Raw genomic sequence first — 21,189 nt, forward strand, 5'->3', positions numbered from 1 at the left:
TCAGTAAACACAATTTGATTTCACCACAAATTATTCAGTTGAGTGCAAATATTACTGGATACAATCATCTGGCCTTTGTTATACAAGGGGTCAGACTAGATGATCATAATGGTCCCTTCTGGCCTTAAAAATCTGTGAATATATGAATAATTTAAAACCTGTCCTGACAACCCTTATTCGTTGAGGTAGTCATATTAAAATCCTGTGGGACTACTCGTGTGAGTAAAGGTTGTGGGATCAGGCCTAAAGTGAGTAATCATTATCACTTATGTTTAAATTTATTGATAAAACTATAAAATATTCACATCAAGTAAAGATGGGATTCTTTAAAATGGGAGATGCTTATGAAATAATATTCTACTTTGGTTTAACCTAGACATTATCAAAATAATTTAGAAATTTTTCTTGTTTCAGTGTTCTGAAACTATGCAGTTCTCTGCTGGTGCTGTAGATTAGTTTATAAACAATTTTTAAAATGTTGTTTTAATGTTAGTAATATGTAGAAAGTATCTTTGTTAGAGTAAGAATAAATTCAAGCTTCTAATAGTAGGGTCAATATAGGCATATTAAAATTGTCAGCTCGTGTTAGTGCACTGGATCAGCCGTATTATGGTTGTTGTTGTATGCACAGCAATAGTGGGAAGTGCTACCTTTTGCAGACAGTAGAGTGTATTTTGAAACAAGATCAAAATAAGCACTAGCAGGTAAGCGGAGTGGTCAAGGTTAGAGTTAGGAATTCATCTCAGATATGCCCTGTCTATATTAACTATCGTGGTGTAGTTGAACAACACCTCAGTTGATAAGAGATCACTTTTAAATCAAGAGTTCAGTGGGATGAGTTAGTTCTCTAGCTTAAGGACCTGAATAGCTGATGGCTAATTTTATTTTTGAGAACTCCTCACCAGGCATTGTTACTGCTTTGTCTTGCAGCGTTTTTTCTTCCTTAATGTTTTCTATTGCTACTTTATTGTAGCTGTACTATTCAGTCTCTCTCTTAATGAAGTAAGGAGAGCCTTTGTTTTGTAGCTCCAAAAGTAGTCATTAATGCTGTAAAGTTTCCTGAGTATGTGGAGGAGGGAATTGTTCTTTGGATTCTCGCTCTTGCAACTTGTCTACCCGTACCCCAGTGTATAAATGCATAAAAAATGTGAAGCTAAAGCTCCGCTGATGGTGTTGTAAAGACAAAAAGCAAGCGGGAAATAAAAGGACAATTTTTATTTGCAGAGCATTCTGAGGCACGTAAAAGAACATCAAAACACACAAAACAGCTTGTGCTTTGTTATTTAAATGGATCATCTTGAATTCTTGTAGCCAGGTGCGGAGGCTGTGAAAGGGAATTCTAGGAGACTGCTGTCGCATGGGGTTTGTTGATTTCTGAGGTGGTAGCAGATTTCCGTGATTTATTGTTGACAGCAGAGGGACTTCCTAGAGTTTGGGTGAGTGGTGGTGCAAGGCAACGTAGCTCTTTTCTTTTTCCTAACTACAGTCTTGCAATGTGTGACACATCTTGAAGTAGGCATGACTTTTTATTGGCTTCCCCTGCAACGCTGAGCTGTAAGATCACATTATCTGCCTACTTCTTTTCTGGAGGAAGAATTTTAATATAAAATGCTATTTCCTAAAGAAGTCAACTGGTGATTTGTTTCTTCAGTAACACCAAGTACTCAGTTGTGGTCTTCTGCATGGCTTTCAGGCCCGTGTGCCCGGTATAGGTTGGGGGCTGTAGGGGTGGGGTTCCCTGCAGAACACACAGCGCAGAAGCCGTGCAGGAGTGCTAGTGAACGTAAGGGTGCTAAATGCCAGGTGTACTCAATTCCGAGTTACTCTAATGCAGGAAAAGAATAGAATGCGTCTTCTGGAAGGGATGTATCTTTTAATACTTTGCTGTCTTAGCTGTGAAAGAGAACTAGTGTGTAAGAGTGTGTAACTGGAATTCTGAGATTTTTACATAATTTAATTTCCCGATGCTGCCATTTCTCAGAGCTGCCATCACGAGGCCTGTATTGGCATACTTGCTGTTCTTTCTAGTATGTCTGAGTAATTTCATAAATGTACAGTACAAAGTATTTAGATTGTGTGATATGTTAATTGAATTTCCCAAATTATTTTGCATGTATTATTCTTTGTTCTTTCTTCTTTCCAAAGGAATGATGGGAAGATAGCCTGAAAGAAAGGGTTTGTTGGTGGTTGATAGATGAGATTAATTGCTGTTCACATGCTCAAATTTTCACACATGTCTGGGTAGCAGCTTAGAACTGGTAGCATATTATAAAGAAAAGTTGGAAACTAGTCTGTGTTGACACAGGGAAGTCCAAAGTTCTTAGCTTTATACTTGGAAAACTTAATTTCTACGTACAAGTTTTACCATCTTTTTATGTATCTGTTGTCTCCTCCCCCAGCCCTCCCCCAAGTGAAAACCACTTTCCACAGATAAAAACATTTTTATAGCTTTCAGGTTTTGGTTCAGTATTTCATCTAGAATATTTTCATGTTTGGAAATCTAAAAGCTGTGAAAGTATTAGTAAATTTGAAATACTGTATCCTCTTACAATGTTCAGTTATCCAAGGTGTTCGCTGACTCGATCTCGTCTCTTGAAAGTATAATGTTAGAAAAGATCTTTTTTCCCTGGAAGCACTGGTGTCCTCGTGGTATATCATCGTTTTCTCCTTTCTTCTCCTTTAGAGAATTATCAGAGGTATGATGTAAATGTAAGGCTGAGAAATGGGATCTCCTGAATTTTAAAAATGGGTCAACTGTTGCCCCCTTTGGGATAGTCGTTTAGTTTTGTTATGTTTCCTCACCAGCAAAAAGTAGCTAACACCTGCTAACATAGTTGATAATTAACTTCATTAGTGACTAGCTTTAAAGCACCTACAGAGCTACGTGTTCTTCTCTCCAGCATTGAGGAAGATCTTGGTCATCGCAGACTGAAGACCTGTGTGAGCAGGCAAATCCATGAAATTGTATCAGTCTATGGTGTTTGATAGCACTGTGCTGGTATATCCATAGCATTTTTCTTAGCAGTCATATCTAATTTTTTTGAAGACACTTCTAAAAGTGTTTTTCCATTTTCTTTAAATACAATGCCGCGATGAAACTGTTTTTCTCATTACTTCTCAGGAATTACGTATTTTGCTCAGTTGTTGGTTAGAATTCTTAATCTGTAGTTTATTTTCTCTTAAGGATGGCACTAATGGAGAATTTATTATTGAATTTATAATGAATTTCTGGAATTAACAAACTGAATTCGGTATACGCTCAACCATTTTCTTTGGTAATCAGTGAAGGAAGAAATTGGAGCCTGATGTTATTCTCTTATGCTTTTTAATACCTTGAATTTCTGTAAAAGATCTTGTCACTGAAGTGACTTAATTTTGCAGTGAGAGATGGTAGAATTTCTGTAATAATGCAGATGGGAGAAAAGGGGTGCTGAAGTCCTTCTCTTCGCAAAGGTGAAGAAGTTGTTGATGGCAAATTTTTACCTTGGTTTCTGAACCATAAAATTCTGCTGTTGTCTTTAATTAAACTGTTTGCTTTCAATATCGTGAGTTTCTTCAGACCTTTTTTCTTTAACCAAGGACAGGAGTTGATTTTTAATATTTACAGTTCATTGAACTATTTTTTTCTTTGTATTTGTCTCGTTTTGTTTTGTTTTAGCTGCTTGGTTGTTTAAAACATCATCACGATTAATTTTTCTGCATCACGATTAATTTTTCTGTTAATTTACCTTCCTGCCTGTTGTGCCTGGATGCTGCAGAAAAGTATGTGAAATCTTGCACCCAGCTAGAACAGATTGCAGTCTTTAAAAGTCAAAACTGTTTTTCCTGCACTACTGGAAAATGAATCTCCTGTTGGGGCTAAAGTACCATGCAGATTTACAAAGGTGTAATGCGGTTACATGGGTGGGATTTGCTTTTAGTTTTTAATTTGGGTTTGGAGTTCTGCCCCTTCTCTTTTAATGTACTATGTTTGTATGGATGAGTTCTAATGCTTTACAATATCTGCTTATAATAAAGATCAAATTGGCCCATTCTTGTCATGGATACGAATAAAAATCTGATTGGGATAATACCTTCATAATGGTTTTCTATGATCCTAAAGGTTGTATTTGATAAACAGAACTCATTTCCAGACAATCTAGCAGATACTGGTAAAGCATTTTTACTTGCATATATTTTTGAAAAGATTGGACAGTGAATGAAGCAGAAATGATTAAAAATCATGATCTTGCCCATTTTATGCAAACAGGGTATTTCTTTTGTGAACACACCTTGTTAACTATCTGTTGCAGACCTTTATTGGTGCTTCTTGAATAATTTGTTTAAACTGCGCAGTACAGATTCCTTATTTTAGCACTAAGACTTACAAAGGCTTCTTTTAGCAGCCTTTAATTTTGTACTTATGTATGTGACATAGCCTGTGGCTGTGATCTCTACTGTGAATCTGCAGTTGTTTTGGGATGAAAGAAGAAGGCAGCTGCAAACTCAGTAGCTACATCTAGCTGTCTACCTAGAGAAGGCCTTGATTTCAAGTTTATCTAAACAAGCTCGACTAATCCCAACTATCTAGGGGGATCCACTGTCAAAACAAGCAGCATGGCCCTAAGGCAAACACAACCATACAGAAATGAAGGCTGGGACTTCCAATACTCCAATGACTGCATACTGGAGGCTTTTTTCCTGAAAGAGTAAGAGAGGTGGAATTTGCATAATGCCTTTTCATTGCAAACTTTTGGAAAGCTGACAGAGGTCCAGCTTATAGCTCTGTAGCCACAATACGGAGTCTATAGGAGAATCCTTGAATGACCTAACCATATTGAAAGAAAAAATGAAAGCATCGAAGTATAGCCAAGTGAGTGTGGAAAAGAGGGCTGCTGCATTGTCTAACATCTGCTCTACTTCTCGTTAGTTTTGTTCTGTGGTATTCTATGTGGACTTTGGAGAAACCTAAGACAGCCTAACATGAATCCTATAATCTTCCTTCTGAATATTTATGTAGTGTGCCAGCCTCTAAGCTGTCCTTTGCATCTTCCTACTTCCCCCTCATTTTCATGCTCTCAAATGAGGCCAACATTTCAAAAGCTAAATAAATGTTTGTGAATGTTTATAAAAGATTTGCATAAATTTGTTCTTGTTTGACAAAGATCACTTTTTTCTTATGCCAGTTCTGAAATTTTTTAAAGGTTTCAGTGCCTGTCTTGACAACAAAGTCCTGCCTCAGAGAACAATGATTGCTGATTAAGTGGGTATGCAGTGGGAGCTGAATAGAGCATTTGAGGCGATGCCTAAAAGGGCCAGTCATCTTAAGCCAGAATTATAATATTTAACAAATGCTAACCAATGTATATATTTAAAGCCGTGGTTTTGATGTGATATACCTGGGCAATTGGCTTACAGTATGAGTAGTATGCAATTATCTTTTCACACCTAATTTTTCCTAAATGTTGAAGTGAAAATATTCCTCATCTGTAATCGCTAGATGTTTAAAATCAATTCAATTACTATTTTAGCTTTCTGATATTAACATTTCTTATCTGCACCAATAGATCAATATTTATGCACATAATTGGACTTGATTTTTATGCTTGTTTATATAATTTTTCACTACGTCGTGATTTAAGACTGCAACAATGATTCTTGCCACAACAGCTGTAGATTTTTTTTTCAACGTTAGCTAATATCCATTTGTCTTAGAGGAAAACTAAATCTGAAATTCGTTGGAGGGATTTTAAAGGCACTTAGTGAAGAGATCTCTTTGCGAGACTGCTTAAATATTTAGTTCAGCTTTACTTTCAGCTTTTTTCATACAAAAAAAAAGTAATAGTCGTTTTGTTCTTTTGTTCTGTTAGTTGAGAGGTTGAAGTTGTCATTAAGGCAAAAACTAGAGCTACTTCTCTGCCACAGTTTTTATCACATCTGCTAGGCCTGTGTCCCAGGAGGAGCTGTGTGGAGCGGTGAATTCAGCGTAGGCCCATTATCTGCTGGCTTTGCGTGTGTTGTAAAAGGAGCGAGACCTCAGGGAGGCTTGGAGCCTCCTCCCGTGTAATGTCCAAATCAGATTTGAAGGACTGGTGGCAGGAAAGCTTTGGCCTTGGGGTGTGAATTCTAAGAAACAGAGTCACAATTAGGTTTAAAAAATTCAGGGATTTTCAGCTTTATCATGAAATATGTTTTTAGTAATGCAAGTAGAAAAGTTGCCCATCTGTGCACATATTTTGTATGTTTAAAATATTTAAATGATAGCAGGCCTCAATATGCTTAGGAAGTGTTATTTATTTCATGCTGATACTCTTACAGTGATTGTGTCTACAAGCATTTTTTTTTCTTTTTAAAGAATAGTATTTTCCTGAGGACAACTGGTTACCTTGAGTGAAACGATAGCGTTTCATACGGGGTACCCTTCTGCCCCCGGCCTCCATACAGGAAGAAGCGACTTCTGTAGGAAAAAACTCGTCTAATTCAAGCTTTGTAGTTGCTCAAAAAGAGGTAGTGAATTCCTAGAACGCTACAGGATCAGTTCATCTATTTGCTTCTAGTTGTGTTGGGATACAAGTAGCATTAAAAAAGTAGAGAGAAAACTAAATTAAGGCAATGTAAATTAATGTTGCTAAGCAAATTATGCACCTGGTTTTGGGGTGTAGAAGGGCTTTTTAGAGAACTGATTGAAATTTATTCTTAAAATATTTTGACTATCGTAAAATCTAATACTGTTCAATACTGCTACGAGATATAAAATATTTCCATGTTAAAATGCATTCCGGATGAAATTTGATACAAATGTTTCGCAGACAAGATTTTATTTATTTATTTATTTATAATGTCTGTTATATCAGTTCTGCTTAAGAGAAAAAAAATCTTTAAAATCTAGAGAAATCATGCTTTTAAGTTTATTGTTCTTTGCTTCCTGTACTTTGTAATCATGCAAAAATCTCAGCTTTTTGTTGTGGCCGTGTGACACCAGCCTCTCCATGCAGTGTACCTTCTTTTGATTTGAAAATTAATTTTTATAAGCTGTTTGAATTGGAATGCTTCTGAATTTTAAGTACATAATTAGATGGCATTTGTTAATTGATGAGAATCTGTAACGATAACTTCAGGAGAATCTAATGTAAGATAATATAAGCCAATACTACTAATAAATGGAAATTGAGCTTTAAATCTTAAAACACAAGATTTACAGATCCCTGATTGTTACTCATAGCTGTCTTCATTAGTGGCCAGCATTGCTTTCTTACACTTATATTCTTTAAATAAAATTATGATACATGACTACCTTTTCCTGTTCATTGTAGGTAGTTGCTTTGTAAAATGTTGTTTAAAGTAATAGCAGAACTTGTTACTGAGGTGCTTATTATTGAAGCGTGTAAGGATGTTCCCTTTCCTAGGAAAATGTAGGTGAATTTCTGACTAAGTCATAGCTAACAGGATTTATGGGGTTCTAGATTGTTCTGCACTTTCTTTTTCACTGTTCTTGGGATTTAAATAGCATTGTTGCTAGGTTTACGCTGGTTATTTGGGTGCACTGGCAACTCCTTCCAATTCTTAATCCTGTTGTCCTATTGCAGTGGATGGTTTAAATAATCGTTAGCTTAAAGTTATGCAAATAAATATAAAAGCAGTTGACAAATTTGTGGTAATAAGGTAGATTAAAGTCCGGCCCAAATTTCAAAAGAGACGGGTAATATTTTGCTTCAGTTAACATCCCAGCACTTCTGGGCTGTACTAACACTTGGGCTGTGTTCGGATTTGGTGCTGTTTCTGAGCAGAAATAATGAATACACAAAATGTTTAAAGGTCAGTTTCTCTGTTAGTACCTACTTTCACTTCATGGCAGCTTTGAGTTTCTAAAACTCAGTTGCTTTGTTCTCTAATTACCAGTTGAAATAGGTGTCACAAAACCCGCCAGGGACCCTGCTCCCGCCAGCCCTCGGGGTCGGCTTGGTCCCGCAGCGGTCGGATGTGTTGTGGTCCCTCTTGGTGGCATCCGTTCAAAGAGGATGCCTTTCTTGTTGGTTTCATGGACACGGATGGTATTTCTGGCTGCATAACATGAAGACTATTTGTATTTCCTCCCCTCTCTGTTTAGTGTTTGTCTTATGGCAGCTTTTTCATCACTGAGTCATGTCTTCTCTCCATGCAAAATCCCATCATATTTGCCGTGCTCCGTTGTCTGGCAGGGTTTGAATTGCCCTGTGAAAATGCACGCGCTTCTGGAAGGCTTTTTTTCTGCGATGTTGCCTCAGCTGAAGGTCTTGTCTGGGTTCTGGATAGCCTTTTCAACTTTGCCATGTTTTTCCTCAGGTTCCCCAATAGGTTTTCCAAATACAGATCCCCAGCGTGGTGTTTCTTGTGGTGTGTTGTTTCCCTGCTCTGACTCGCATCAATATTTGAGTGTCTTGCCTTAATCATTAACATCTTCTCAGGGATCTCTGCTTGTGTTTAATTTTGTTTCATTGCAACCTCTAACCAGACTTCTTGTTCGCTTTGACTCTCTCTGTTGTGTCAGGCATCTTTCTAAGGGCAGAGGTGTTGCCAGCCTGCTGTCCTTGCATTGGACCATCGCTTTGCGTTTGGTTTTAGCAGTTGCACTTGGCTGTCGCTGCTGCTCGTGGTGGTTGGTGCTGCTGCTCGTTGGGACAGCAGTGGTAAAGCAGCCCTGGATATTTAAGAGGCTCCGAAGTTCTTCCTTAGGCTTGAAGGTGGAAACAGCGAAAGGTTTAAAAGTCGGATTTAAAATACAGCTTGCATATTAAATTCACAAGCAAATATACAATATGTTTTTTCAGCAACGTTGAGCTTTCTTTACTATTTCCTCAATACAGAGATAATTCAGGGCATAAGCCAGGAGTGTATTTAACAACCTTGCTTTCCATACGCTTTTAAAGTATATCAGTGGGGGGAGGGAGGGGAGAAGAAATCGTTTCAGAGACTGCCTCACCTTCATAAATTGCTGTGTGACACAAAGGGCTGAGCGCTCTCTTCCTGGCTCATTTATTTTGAAAACTTTGCTACTGAAACCAAACTTAATCAATGAGCTCTGTGTTGTCTCCAATAAGTTATGTGCTGGCTTTATTGATTGGGAAGGATTTTAGAAAACCCATGTGGGGTTTATAATGTCAGCAGTGTTTTGATTATGAAAAGCGTCGGAACCCTGGGACCCGGAACCAGGTGGTGGATGTCCTCCAGCCGCCGGTGACACGGCTGGGCTCCGTCCCTCCGGGGACACGGTTCATGCCCTGCACTTTAACTGTGGTGACTGGCTGCTATAGATGCACTTTTTGCTCATTAAAATGTTAAAAATCAAACTGCATGTAAAAAGATTTGTGAAAATATAAACTTGGGGATTGATCCAGAAAACTGGCAAGGGATACCCTGGAGAGAAGGGTTTCAGCTCCTGGGCAATTTACGCTTATCAGCTGCGAGCCCTGGCTGGTTTTTTGTTGTTGTTCTCTGCTTGGTTTTTGGTTTTCTTTTTAGGGGGGTGGTTTTAGTGACATTTTGGTAGGTTTTTCTTAAAGAATATAGGCCTAGGGGAATAAAATAAGAAAACACTCTATTGATACTACTGCTATCTTTCATGTCAGGTAAAAACAAAAGGGATTATAAGATGCTGCCTGGAGGGGTTCTAGCTTTTATTTTGTTAATTTGTTGTTGTTGTTTGGGGTCTTAGAGAGATTTTTCTAGGACTTAAGTAGCCGCCCATCTAAAGACAACTTGTAGGAAGTTGTATGTTATGTAGGCAGTGCTAATCTTTCAAACTGAGCTGTACTTAAATTTAAAAAAAGACATTTTTATAGTAACAAGCTTGCAACTTGAGCAACAATTGAATAGGTATCCAGTAATTGTATTTCTTACATGCAAAAGATCAGCAGTTTTGCTAATTAAAACCTAATTCTGTATGTGATATATTCTCATAGTTAAAATTTAGAAATAAGTCTGATTAACCTGTACTAGTCTCAATTTTTCAGCTGTAAAACAAGACAGATAGATATTGGTATATAACAAGAGGCAAAATATGCTCAATAACATAAAAGCTACATAATAATATCACTGCAAAGCCTTTTGTTGAAAGGCAAGGCATTGTATAGTGGTATAAATTCAATATATTCCCTATTGAAATGAGAATTTCATTTTCTGTGTTTAGGAAGCCACAAATATTAAGAAACAATTGCAGAGTAAGTTCTGAGTAATATATTTTATTATCCTACAATAACATGATGCTGATGAAATGGTAACGTGTTTTATCTTAAGTGTTTTTACTTGTAGTTACAGTAGTTATTCAAATCCTCATCAAAATAATGAAGAGGATATGTTGTGCTACTTTGAGGTGACTGATGACTTATCTTTTTAACACTGCTTTTTTTTTAGAACTGCATGTAGTGGCTACTTTGCTTCTTAAACAAATAGAAAAGTGCTGGTACTTTAAGGAGAACATGGATTGATAAGGCAAATAAAAATATAGGCACTTCTTACTTTCCTGCAGTTATAATTTTGATTGTTTTAAAATTCTGATTTTTTTTTTCTATTTTATGTTTTGAGTTTTCAGTAATGGGTAGAGGAGAAGCATGGAATAATTGAAATTTGTCAAGGTGTAGTTTTTGTGCAGAAGCAATTGACGCTGTGCAGGAGGCTGTTGATCCTTGTGGAAGTCAGTGAGGCTGCACAAGGGTGAACCCAATCACATTAATGAGGTCTTTACTATGAAGGCTTTGTTTTGTATCAAAATGCATATTTCTGCAGAGTTTACTCTGGAACCTGTATAGTTGCTTGGCAAGTTTCCTGCTGAATTTGAAAGGAGTATAGCTCATTCTTTACATGCCGTTCTTCAATAGATTCTTTCTTGTACTTTAAAAACAGAAGGTTGTTAAATAATCTATCAATAAACTGTCAAGAAGTCAAAGTTTCCTTATCTGTTTCTGCCTGAAATCTTAAGAACTTGCCACATTTTAGTTGTCAAGAAACCTCCAAAGAAGAGTCTAGGAGCAGTTGAGCCTGAAACCATTGCTAAGGATGGGATGTGCTTGCTTGAATTATGTAGGAGGAACATGCTCTTGCAAGGGAGTCAATATGTTTTCTGCTTCATTGAATAGGTTATTAGATTGATGTAGTTTATTTGTTGAATGATGGCATTGGTTTTGGAAATAAATGAAGCGAGAAGCATCAATTTAGTTATTGGTGATAATTTATTACTATTGGCCAGAAAAGCATTGAATTTATCAGGTTTGTCATTTAGTCAGGGTGATTTTCTTTCAGTTGAGAGAAGAAATATATTTTGTTTTGGGCCCTGAGATATTTCATTGTGGAGGTGAATGGACAATAATAGGCTGGTAGTAAAGGTCTGCAAACGGGGTTGACCTTTATGGTGGATTTTGCATTGCAGAATTCAAAATTTGAATATTATAGAATGATACAAGGTAAGCAGATTACTTCTGTCTCTGCACTCAACTATTTTGGTACTTGCGTATTTTTGCCTTTTTAATGCCTGTCTTTATTTAAAGTTGAAAATGATTTATTAATTAAAAACATTGATCATGTGTTTGGTTTTCACATCCATGCTCTTTATTTGAGATCATACAGAGGTTATATTTAAAAGTTTCTCTGTGTGTGGTGCTGCTTTGCAACTTTTAGAAAATGGTTTGCACATTAAACAATTTGTATTTATTTTAATACACATTATTTTAATTGGTCTTTTAACGCTCAGATTTTCTTTCTAATAGCAGTAAGCAATGTTAAACATTCCTGCTATGAGACCTATTGGCTTTATCTTTCGTTATTTATCTTGCTGATGTTAGGAAGTATTCTCTAATCCCCCAGACCTCTGTTCCTAGGTAACAGGCAAAAGCTGTGCCAGCAGAAGTGGTCCTGCCAGGCCAAGCCCATGTGGTTTGGTGTTATTCACTATGATCCATATGGTCAGGGTAGAGAGTGTCCCCAGAGAGGTGTTAACACTCGACAACCCAACCTCCTCCTACCCTTTGGAGAATTGCTGGATGGCTCCTGCTGCCTGCCCATGTGTGAATCTTGATTAATTTTTCATTTTTAATGAAGTTTGATCATGTTTATTATTTCACATGATTGACTGCCTGGTACTCCTTCCATGTAATTGATAAAGCCCATATTTCTTCATCTGTCTCTTCTTTCTTCAGGGCAAAGTTGTGAAATTGTGTGATGTGGTTAATATTAGATTTATTGGTCCCATTAGATGTATAAATTATCTCTCTTTCTCTCCACAGGAAGTTCTACAGACTTTGACCAAGTTTTGTTTCCCCTTCTATGTGGACAGGTAGTGTTAGATTTTCAAACTTTACAAGAAAATAAGCTTGTCAATAAAACCACTGTAGAAAATAAAAACCATACTGTTCTTAATGTTCTGTCTGCTTGACTGTGATTTAAAGCACCTAAGTGCAAATTATAGTCTCAGAATCCCTTTTTCCTGGGGTTTTTATTGGCACCATCAAAAAAAAAAGTTTTAACTTTGTGCTGTTCAGTGGCAGCAATAAAACTGTGTTTTGTTTTACTTGTATGTAATATTTAGACACGAAAATGCTTGGATAGTAATTGTCAAATGTGCATATTAACATCAGAACTTTGTGTACATCTGTGTTGTATTTCTTAATTGCCAAAGGTTAGGCAGAATAATTAAGTGCTTTACATTTAAAGGCCTCTGGATCTTGTTGGAATTCTGGTGCTTTTCTGGGGACTTCTTAATGCAGCTTCTACGTTTTGGAAAAATTGTAGAGTAAGTTCCAGTGGATATGACAAACTGTTGGAGAATATTTAAAATTTACAATAGAAAATACCAGAACTTTTAAAGTTTTTGTTTGTTTGTTTTGTTTTTAGTTTTGGTTGTAAGTTATTTGTGATGACTTCCTGGTGAGAAAAGGCCTTCAAATTTTGAAAGGTTGCACTCTGCTTGTGTCCTGGAGCAGCAGCATTCAAGTGGTTGGCATCAGTTGTCTTAGGTCAGCTAACACACTGGATGTGTTTGATAAAATTGACCTTAATTATGAGTAGATTGTTTAAAAAAAAAAAAAGTCTTGTTTCAGTGAAATTTGTGATATTTACAGTAGAAATCGATTTTCTTTATAAATCAACATCCATTTATAATATTGCTTCTTGTATGAACCATTATACTCTTTTTTTACTTTCCCCCTCCTAGGCTAACAGGTGTTTCTATGTAATCTTGAAATGCTCTGCGCTAGCGCCTCTGAATTGTGGTGAAATCTTACTAAGCTTCTCTGGAGATGGGAGTCCCCACCATAAAACCAGTGCTACACTTTGTCCTCCCACGTCGTAATCTGGGGCTGGAGGAAGCTGAAAGCTTGTATGACTCACGCAGATGATGTGGTCGACTCAGATGACCTTCAGAAGCCACAGATTGTCCTGATAATTTGGAATCACTTTTTGCTGATCTTTTTTTCTTTCTTAGAGGAAGGGAGTGGAGAAGTAGATGTGTATATATTTTTCTTACATATGTGTTTAAGGTAGCTGCCTTTTTACTGGACACATTTTTGGTTACTGTGTGTAGTTTTATCGTACCTAGGTTTTTGTTGTACTTTTTTTTTTTTCAAGCAATATAATATAATATAATATAAGCAGTGTCCAGTTCTAAATTTTCTTAGCTAACAGTGTGAATGAAATAGCACCTACTTATCTACCTAAAATATTTTAGTCTCTTAATATCACAATGAGAAGATGTTTCAAAGTGTATCCCCCCCCTTCCTCCAACAGGGTTTTGCAAAAATACTTTGGTTAATGTTGGCATAAGAAATGACATCTTTAGACAGAATAGTGACTGGATAGGTTACCTTATGCTAGGAAGAGCTGACAACTGAAACTTGAGCAAGACCTGCTCATCAGCATATCTGTTTTCTGCAAATCACATAAATGTAAGAATCTTTAGGTTTGCTTGCTTGGGAGGAACTTACCAAGTGGTTGCAAGTGTTTAATAAACAAGCCTCTCCCTGTGCAAGTGAAGCATGTTTTTTCCCCATTCCATAATTTTAATTGTCAGCTAGAATGCTTTTCTCGCATGCAGTCTGCTCTCAACCTTGTTAAAATTAAGCATATAATCCCCTTCTAAAACACCATACTAAAATCACCATAGTAACATTACATCCAAGCTTTACAGATAAAACACAACACCAGTAAAGGATTTCTGGGTGTACCCTAGTAGCTCAGTGAGCTTTATGGAAATGGTTGTTCTGTTGACATTTAGAATTTAGTAGGATGATAGTACTTACGCTGTCTAATTCTCAGACTGCTGAAAAGCTATTAGATGTCTTTCTTTTTGTTCATCTGTGAATATATGGAGCACTTCTCAGTCTTCATCACTGCGTCTTTTTCCTTCCCTGTTTGGAACCCACTGAAAGTTTCTGCTTTCTGAGCTGGTCAGAGCCATCTGTCTGATCTGGATCTAACTTTTCTTTCTGAAAGTCTGTTTTCCTTTGTTTTCTTTAGGTATTTGTTTGCTTGTAGGGCTCATAACTCTGATAGTTAAGTGGCCTCAAATTTAATGTTTTTTATTGTTGGTAAGATTGACTAGTAAAGATGCACTTGTAAGTTCTAGTCATATTTTTCAGTTCTCACTGGAAACACAACCAGAAATAAGTGTTAAATTCATATCTTTATGAGGTCTCAAATCTAAAATTGGAATGAAAAGTCCTCTAATAACTATATTAGTCAAAACTTTGCCACTGAATGTCAACATTTTTGTTAAATACTATAATTGCAAATCTACTGTAAAATTACATCTCTACAAACTAGAAGGTGAATTGGGCTTGGTTTATATGGAATCTACTATCACCATACACGAGCATTTGATTAACTTGAGAAAAACAGTGGTAATACCTTAAGAATGTATTTCATTTTGTTAATAAATAGCATTCAAAGTGTTGTGCTTTAAATGTAAAGCATCTTATTTTGCTCCGACCGTTTTGAGCATCACTTAACTGAAATTTCCAATTCAGCCAGATTTTACTCTAGTGATACTTTCCACAGTGCTGTGAGTGGGGGCCAACATCCACAACACTATTAGTTCATTTGTGCTGTTCTTGAAGAGCCATTAAGATCTTACAGAGAGGCAAACAACCCTTAATTTTGAAAAGTTGTATAAAAGTCTTACAAAAGTCTTACAGTCATAGTTGTCTTTAGCACAGTATACTTCTGATTCTAGTTTAGTTTACTGTGCAAAGGAGGAAAAGATATTCATTTCTTTCCTTTAACTGGTTGCTAGCTGCTAGAGTAAAGGAGAGCCATCTGGCATGGTTCAGGTTGATGAACACCTTGTAATGATGTATGTATGTGGCACGCTTACAAAATTGGTAGATGGATTCAACAAGGCTTCAACAAGTCGATATCCAGGTGTTGAACATGTATGTTATTAAACATTTTCTTGCTCTTTGAGTAAACAAATTTTCAAATGAAGAGTAATAACTATTTTGTGTTATATGAGAGAACATGGCTTTGGTTCATACAGTGTGTACTGCTTTGAAGTTGGTAGTCATATCCTTTTTCATTTAAAGATAAATGCATTTTTTATTATCCAACCATGCTTAAAAAATAACATCCTTCCCAAACCAAACCATTTGCAAGTTTCTAGAGGGTATATACTCTAAGTTTAATTTTTCAAAACCAACCAACCAACCAAAAAAAAAAAAAAAAACACAAAATACACTCACAGACAAATAAACCAAAACAACAAAACGAACAAACAAAACAAACAAAACCACCAAAACAACTCTTCTGCTGAAGGAGGAAACGTTATAGGTTCAATAACTTAGATTAGATACTTTTGACGTGGAGTTAGCTCAGCATTAAGTTTTTCCTTCTTATTCTCTTTATTTTCAGCTATGCAGTTAGCCAAGTTGGACAGAACTTTACATTTGTCCTTACAGACATTGACAGCAAACAGAGGTTTGGATTCTGTCGCTTATCTTCTGGAGCCAAGAGCTGCTTCTGTATCTTAAGGTAAGTCTATGGTTTAGCTTTTGGCTGACTCTGGGAAACAGTGTTTGACTTTGTGTTGTTACACTGCAATTATAATTTCCAGCTGTTCGAAATTATTTTCCTATCTGGTCCTTAAAGTCACTGCTCTTCTGCAAAAGTGATGCAAGATATCTTGCACTTTGAGTTCCTCTTTAGATAACTGTATTTGTTTGTAGTCAGTGTTCTTGAATTAACAATGTGGTAAAAAAAAGAAAAAAAGAATATCTCTGCAGTAATTTGTTACGACATTGCATAACTGTAGCTGTTATCTTTAGCTGTCACAACTGACCTTGTTAAGGCGTTTTGTGGATATTTGTATATGCAAGCTTTATTAACAAAGCATCTGTTGGTAGCTGGGGGAATGTCCTCTGAGCTGATGCTGTCCACATCCTAAAAGTTTGTGTGTATGAGCTTTACCCTGTCCTGTTGAGGGTTTTGTGGAGTTTGTCATATACAGATGGCTGGTGGAAGTTGGAAACAATGCGTTTCACATAGAACAGGCAAAGATGCTGTCAGAATGTTTCTGATGACCTCCTATGGAGGAAGTTGTTGAAATACAGCCTGTGATTTTCTATTTACATTTGTTGCAAGAAACGATGCAAGCAAAATCGGGTTTCATATCTACGAATATATCAGTTCCATTAAGAACTTTTATGGAAATAAAGGTTTCTACATGACGTCTTGCCTATTACTATCATTTTATTATGTATTATATTATTTAAACAAATTTAACAGTGGTCTGCCTTCTGTTTTTCAAGTTCATAAGAAATTGGAAGTTTTGGACCAGTGACCTAGGTAAAGGTAGTTGAGATCTAACGTATAAACTAGATGACTGGACAGTGTCTCCAAGCAATCCCAAATGAGGACAATTTCCTCTTAGCGACTGTAGCCATCTCAGTTGTCTCTGGTTTGCTCTTCATGGGAGGGAATCCAGTGTATGAACAAGAACAACTTGTCTTTGGCCTGCAAGTACTGTGCGTTGCACATGGCGGAGTGGCACCTCCTGCATATGTTTTATTGAAAATTATCCCTCTGGAGAGTTTTGGGGATAATGTTGCAAAATATAACAAGCTATCAAGTATGAGGACATTTCTCCCTTGATTGAGTTACATACAGCAATGCCATGGAATTGATTTTGGATTGATGTATGTAGTTTATGGTGAGTACGTCAATGCCATTTGTGTTTGCAGTAGATAGGCAAAGATATCAACTGTTCGTTGTCAGCACTGCACTGACAGCAGGGACAGGGACCTGCTAACCAGGCCGTCATTGAAGAAGTCTAATATTTGGAGAAATTAGTGTTAAACCTACCAGAATTACTAATTAATTGTGTGGGAGGCAGGATGACAGGAGTTGTATCAGTATCGTCAGTCTGTCTTTTCCCTAGCAGAGATTTCAACTACTAGTAGCGGTGGCAATCCAGCAGTACGGACCACATCCTGAAGATTGGAAGGTATTTCCATAGCTGCTTCAGTGTATTTGGGGAGCTGATTCACTGTCAGGTGTGAAGTGTCTGGTTACATAAAGTAACTTTTGTTGACTAATGACAAATCAAAGGGGAGACACCATTTAAAAAATAAATCTGAATGATCAGTATGAGTCCCTTCTTGATCTCTCCTGGATAAGAGTACTTTGCTGTCAGCTCCCTTATGTTAAGTGAATGCCAAGAAGAAATGGAGGAGTTATGTTGTAGTTAAATGCCTTCTGCTTCAATTCATAACCAAAATGGCAAAAAAAACACACCCCACACAGTGCAGTTAGAGCAGTGGATGAATTGGGTCTCTTAGCTTCATCTCTGTTTCCTCTTTCTTTTGCTTCCTCTACTTTCAGCTTCCCTGCCCGCTTCAGATAAGTTAATTTTAAGAACTTGCTGACTAGATTGCTTAAATTTTGTCCCACAAAACTTTCTGAGCTAAAAGTATTAAATTGCCTCGATGTACTTACTGGAGATTGCTGGCAGCATTCTCTGGTATTTGTATATGCTACGTCTCCACTGGATACTCGGTGGAAAACGGATGGCAGCAAGCTTCAAGTATTCCTTGTTATGCTCAGCAACAATATAAGAAGTAAGTGATACTGGTTGTCATCAGAGATAATATATGTTTGTCAGCCAAATGTTTTATGGGTCTGGCCATGGTGAGAGGGTTTGGAGGTGGAAAATCACTGCAAGTTTTGGTTCGTCATTGAATAGGAACAGGAAAAGGGAATTCTTTTCACTCAGCCTGTGCTTTAAAAATTTCAGCAGAGTTCTGGAAACAGTTGGAAAGCTGAGATGATCCTCAGAATGCCAGAAGTCAAGGTCTGCACCTTGAGATTTAAAGTGATCCAGAGACTTTTTCATGGGGATGCAAAGGAGCTCAATAGCAGTACAGTTATCCACATGGATGTACCTTGTGTGGCTAGCAGAATTCTGCTTTACAGAATAAGTCTTGTGGCTATTTTAACCAGTACTGTTTAGAAATCTGCTTTCAAGTTAGCTTTCATAATTGTTGCAAGAACTGGCAACTTAATTTTTCATACTATTTATATACTTCCGTAATTAGTTTTGTTCCTGCTGTGGATACCACACAGATTTACGGAAATCTTTGATTGGTAAATTAAAAACTGCATTGTCTGAGTGTTCTAGGATTTTCTTTTATTGCAGAACCAACGACTCTGTCTCTTGTATTCCTTTTCCTTTTTTCCTCACTTGATTTCTAGCTAATCACAAAACTGCAGTGATCAAATAATGCATGTAATACCGAGTTGTAGAGCTCTCTTACATAGAGCTCTCTGTAGTATAGGATCTTACTTTCTGCGTTTCAGACAGCAGAGGGCGGACAAAAGCACAGAACAATTGTCACAGATGGTTTGGTGTGGTAGGGTTTTGTTTTTTGAGGTTCTAAACAGGGAAGTGCCTTAAAAAAGCAAAACCACAAGATCATCTGCTGCACTTCAAAATCTGGTTAACTTGGTGTTCTGTACCACCTTTTCAATGCGATACCTTGCAAAACTTAAGACGTATTTTAAGATCTTTTCCTTTCTAAATGATGAATGCACAGAAAGTTGAGAGCTAGTGTCCAAGTTCGTCAAATTTGGAGTTATAATTTGGTGATTTTAATATCATAAGAAAATTTCAGTACCCAAAGATTTTTTTCTTTCTAAGATGTCCTTTAAGAGCTCCAGGATTTTGGCTCAAATAAAACTTCTTGGATATGCATTAAGATGCTGAAACTTTTTTTTTGTTTGTTTTTGGAGGTTTGTTTTACGCTAACTTTCGCATCAGATTTGGAATAGGCTTTTGAGGATGAACAATATCCATAGTTCTGAGTTTATTGAAGAGATGTAGTATTCTATTAAAAAAATAAATAAAACAATAGCAAGCGTGAAGATGTTACCAAGCTGTTGTTTCACATCATGTTCTGAGATGTCTTCTTCAGCCCCTTAATCAGGCATATCCTATGCTTTTGGTCTGGAATTTGTTTGCTCTTGCTTCTCATCTCTTCTAAGTTTTATGTGTATGTAGATGCAATGTTCTTTCATTAGGGTAAAAGAGTCTTGATGGTCTCAGAGATGTACAGAATTTGTTCCTTATTGCTATTTCCTACTAATTGCAGTGTACTGAAAGATGACAAACATACTAATCTACCAGTATGATCTCAGGGATAAGAAATAAAATAGCATAATTTTCTTTCTGCTTTCTTACATTCTTGAAGTATACAAATACTTTTTGATTCTTAAAAATTTGCATGTTGAGGCTCTTAATTTTAATTTACTCATTGCTTTAATGTTAATCTTCTCTTACTAGCTTATTCATCTTTTCAAATGTCTATCAACCCTAGGTGTACTAAAATTCTGCTGAAGCTGGCCTGTTAGTTATGTCAGGGATGCTGGTGTTCAGTGGCTCGGCCACTTCGTCTCTTCAGCTAACCACTGTGATCTAGAACTCTAACAGCACAAACATTGATGGATTTAAAATTCTTCTGATGGGAAAGTAATATAGAAAACAATTTGTATTAGCATCAGTAAGTGTACCAAAAGTAGTGAAGCGCTTTATTTTACAGTCTGGTTTCTTGAAGGCTACGTTGAGAAACTTCTGTTTATGGTCTGCATGTAGAGGGGACAGCTAAAAACCTCACAGCTGAGATTACTTCGCCTTAGTACATTTCATAATGGCAATGTTGAGCGTGTGCTAACTATTTAAGTATATGAAGTAGTTTAAACATGTCAGTGTAATCACTTCAGTTTATGTAGCGATGGAATGATGACTTGGATAGCTCCATTTTTTTCACGTAGATAAAAACCACACGTATGTTCACCAAGCTGAGCTTCATATTAAACATGTACTTCTCTTATTGGAAATGTGTATTTGAGGTTTAAAAAAAAATAGTTTAGCTAAGAAATAATATTTTCTTATTGTATTAACTGAACTTTTGTAGTAAGTAGGTTTAAGGCTGAATATAGTAATTTTATTCTAAACCATCCAGCAGAATAATTTTGAAGTGAGGTCCTTGCTGTTGCTTACTCTGCTGTATGCTCCCTTATTTTTCAGTTTAGTTTCTAAGACCAATAACATGCAAAACTGAATTTAAAATACTCTGAAATAAAAAACCGTTTAAAAAACAACACCCACCCCACCACCAACACTTCTACAGTACAAAATAACAATCATAATAAAACTGGTTTTAATATTTTTGAAGATGTGTACCAGGTTGTGTAAAAGACTAAATTGTTAATCCAGTCTTGATTATTGGTATGGTACAGTATCAAAATCTCTAAATTGTTTTATGCACAGTTCTTCACTGGTTGTGTTTAAATATCTTTTCCAGGATGTCACTAAGCTTTTAAAACTTTACGGTTTATTAGTTCTTAAATTGTAAAGCTGGGCAGGATGTCCATCGGAGTTTTCCATTTCTGAAGAATTCAAACCCAGAAAAGCTGGGGCAATGGGAAGTCAGTGTGCTTGTCCATCTATGCAGATAAATACGTTGCCTTGTTAATGGTAGTTTCTCCACAGGCATGATTTTGGTCAATCCTGTACTTAATTCGAAATACTTATTTTTTCCAGATAATATAAAAACAGCTTTGGAAGGTGATAGGTAAATGGTGCCAGACCATAATAATGTCAGTTAATGACTTTTGTCTAGCTTCAAGTTTTGTTAAAGTGAAAAATAAGAAAACTTTGCATAGATTTGCTTTGGTTCACCAACTTACTGGGCGATA

General features: G+C 36.6%; 1 protein-coding gene across 12 annotated transcripts in view; it reads left to right on the top strand.

Annotated features, from left to right (window-relative positions):
- Positions 1-21,189, top strand: part of DENND1A (DENN domain containing 1A) — a 194,393-nt gene that overhangs the window by 40,139 nt on the left and 133,065 nt on the right. For 9 of the 12 annotated variants that reach the window (XR_010826022.1, XR_010826024.1, XR_010826023.1 and 6 more), the window contains exons 4-5: positions 12,234-12,283; positions 15,850-15,969. Coding sequence is in view for 7 of the 12 variants with exons in the window: in XM_066980576.1 (XP_066836677.1) it covers positions 12,234-12,283; positions 15,850-15,969 (170 nt within the window). In the remaining 5 variants the exon portion in view is untranslated. Of the gene's footprint in view, positions 1-12,230; positions 12,284-15,849; positions 15,970-21,189 lie in introns of those variants that run through there. The other 3 variants (XM_066980582.1, XM_066980583.1, XM_066980585.1) reach the window with 3 other exon arrangements.

This window comes from Anser cygnoides, chromosome 20 (assembly GCF_040182565.1).
Source record: "Anser cygnoides isolate HZ-2024a breed goose chromosome 20, Taihu_goose_T2T_genome, whole genome shotgun sequence".
Lineage (NCBI taxonomy): Eukaryota > Metazoa > Chordata > Aves > Anseriformes > Anatidae > Anser > Anser cygnoides.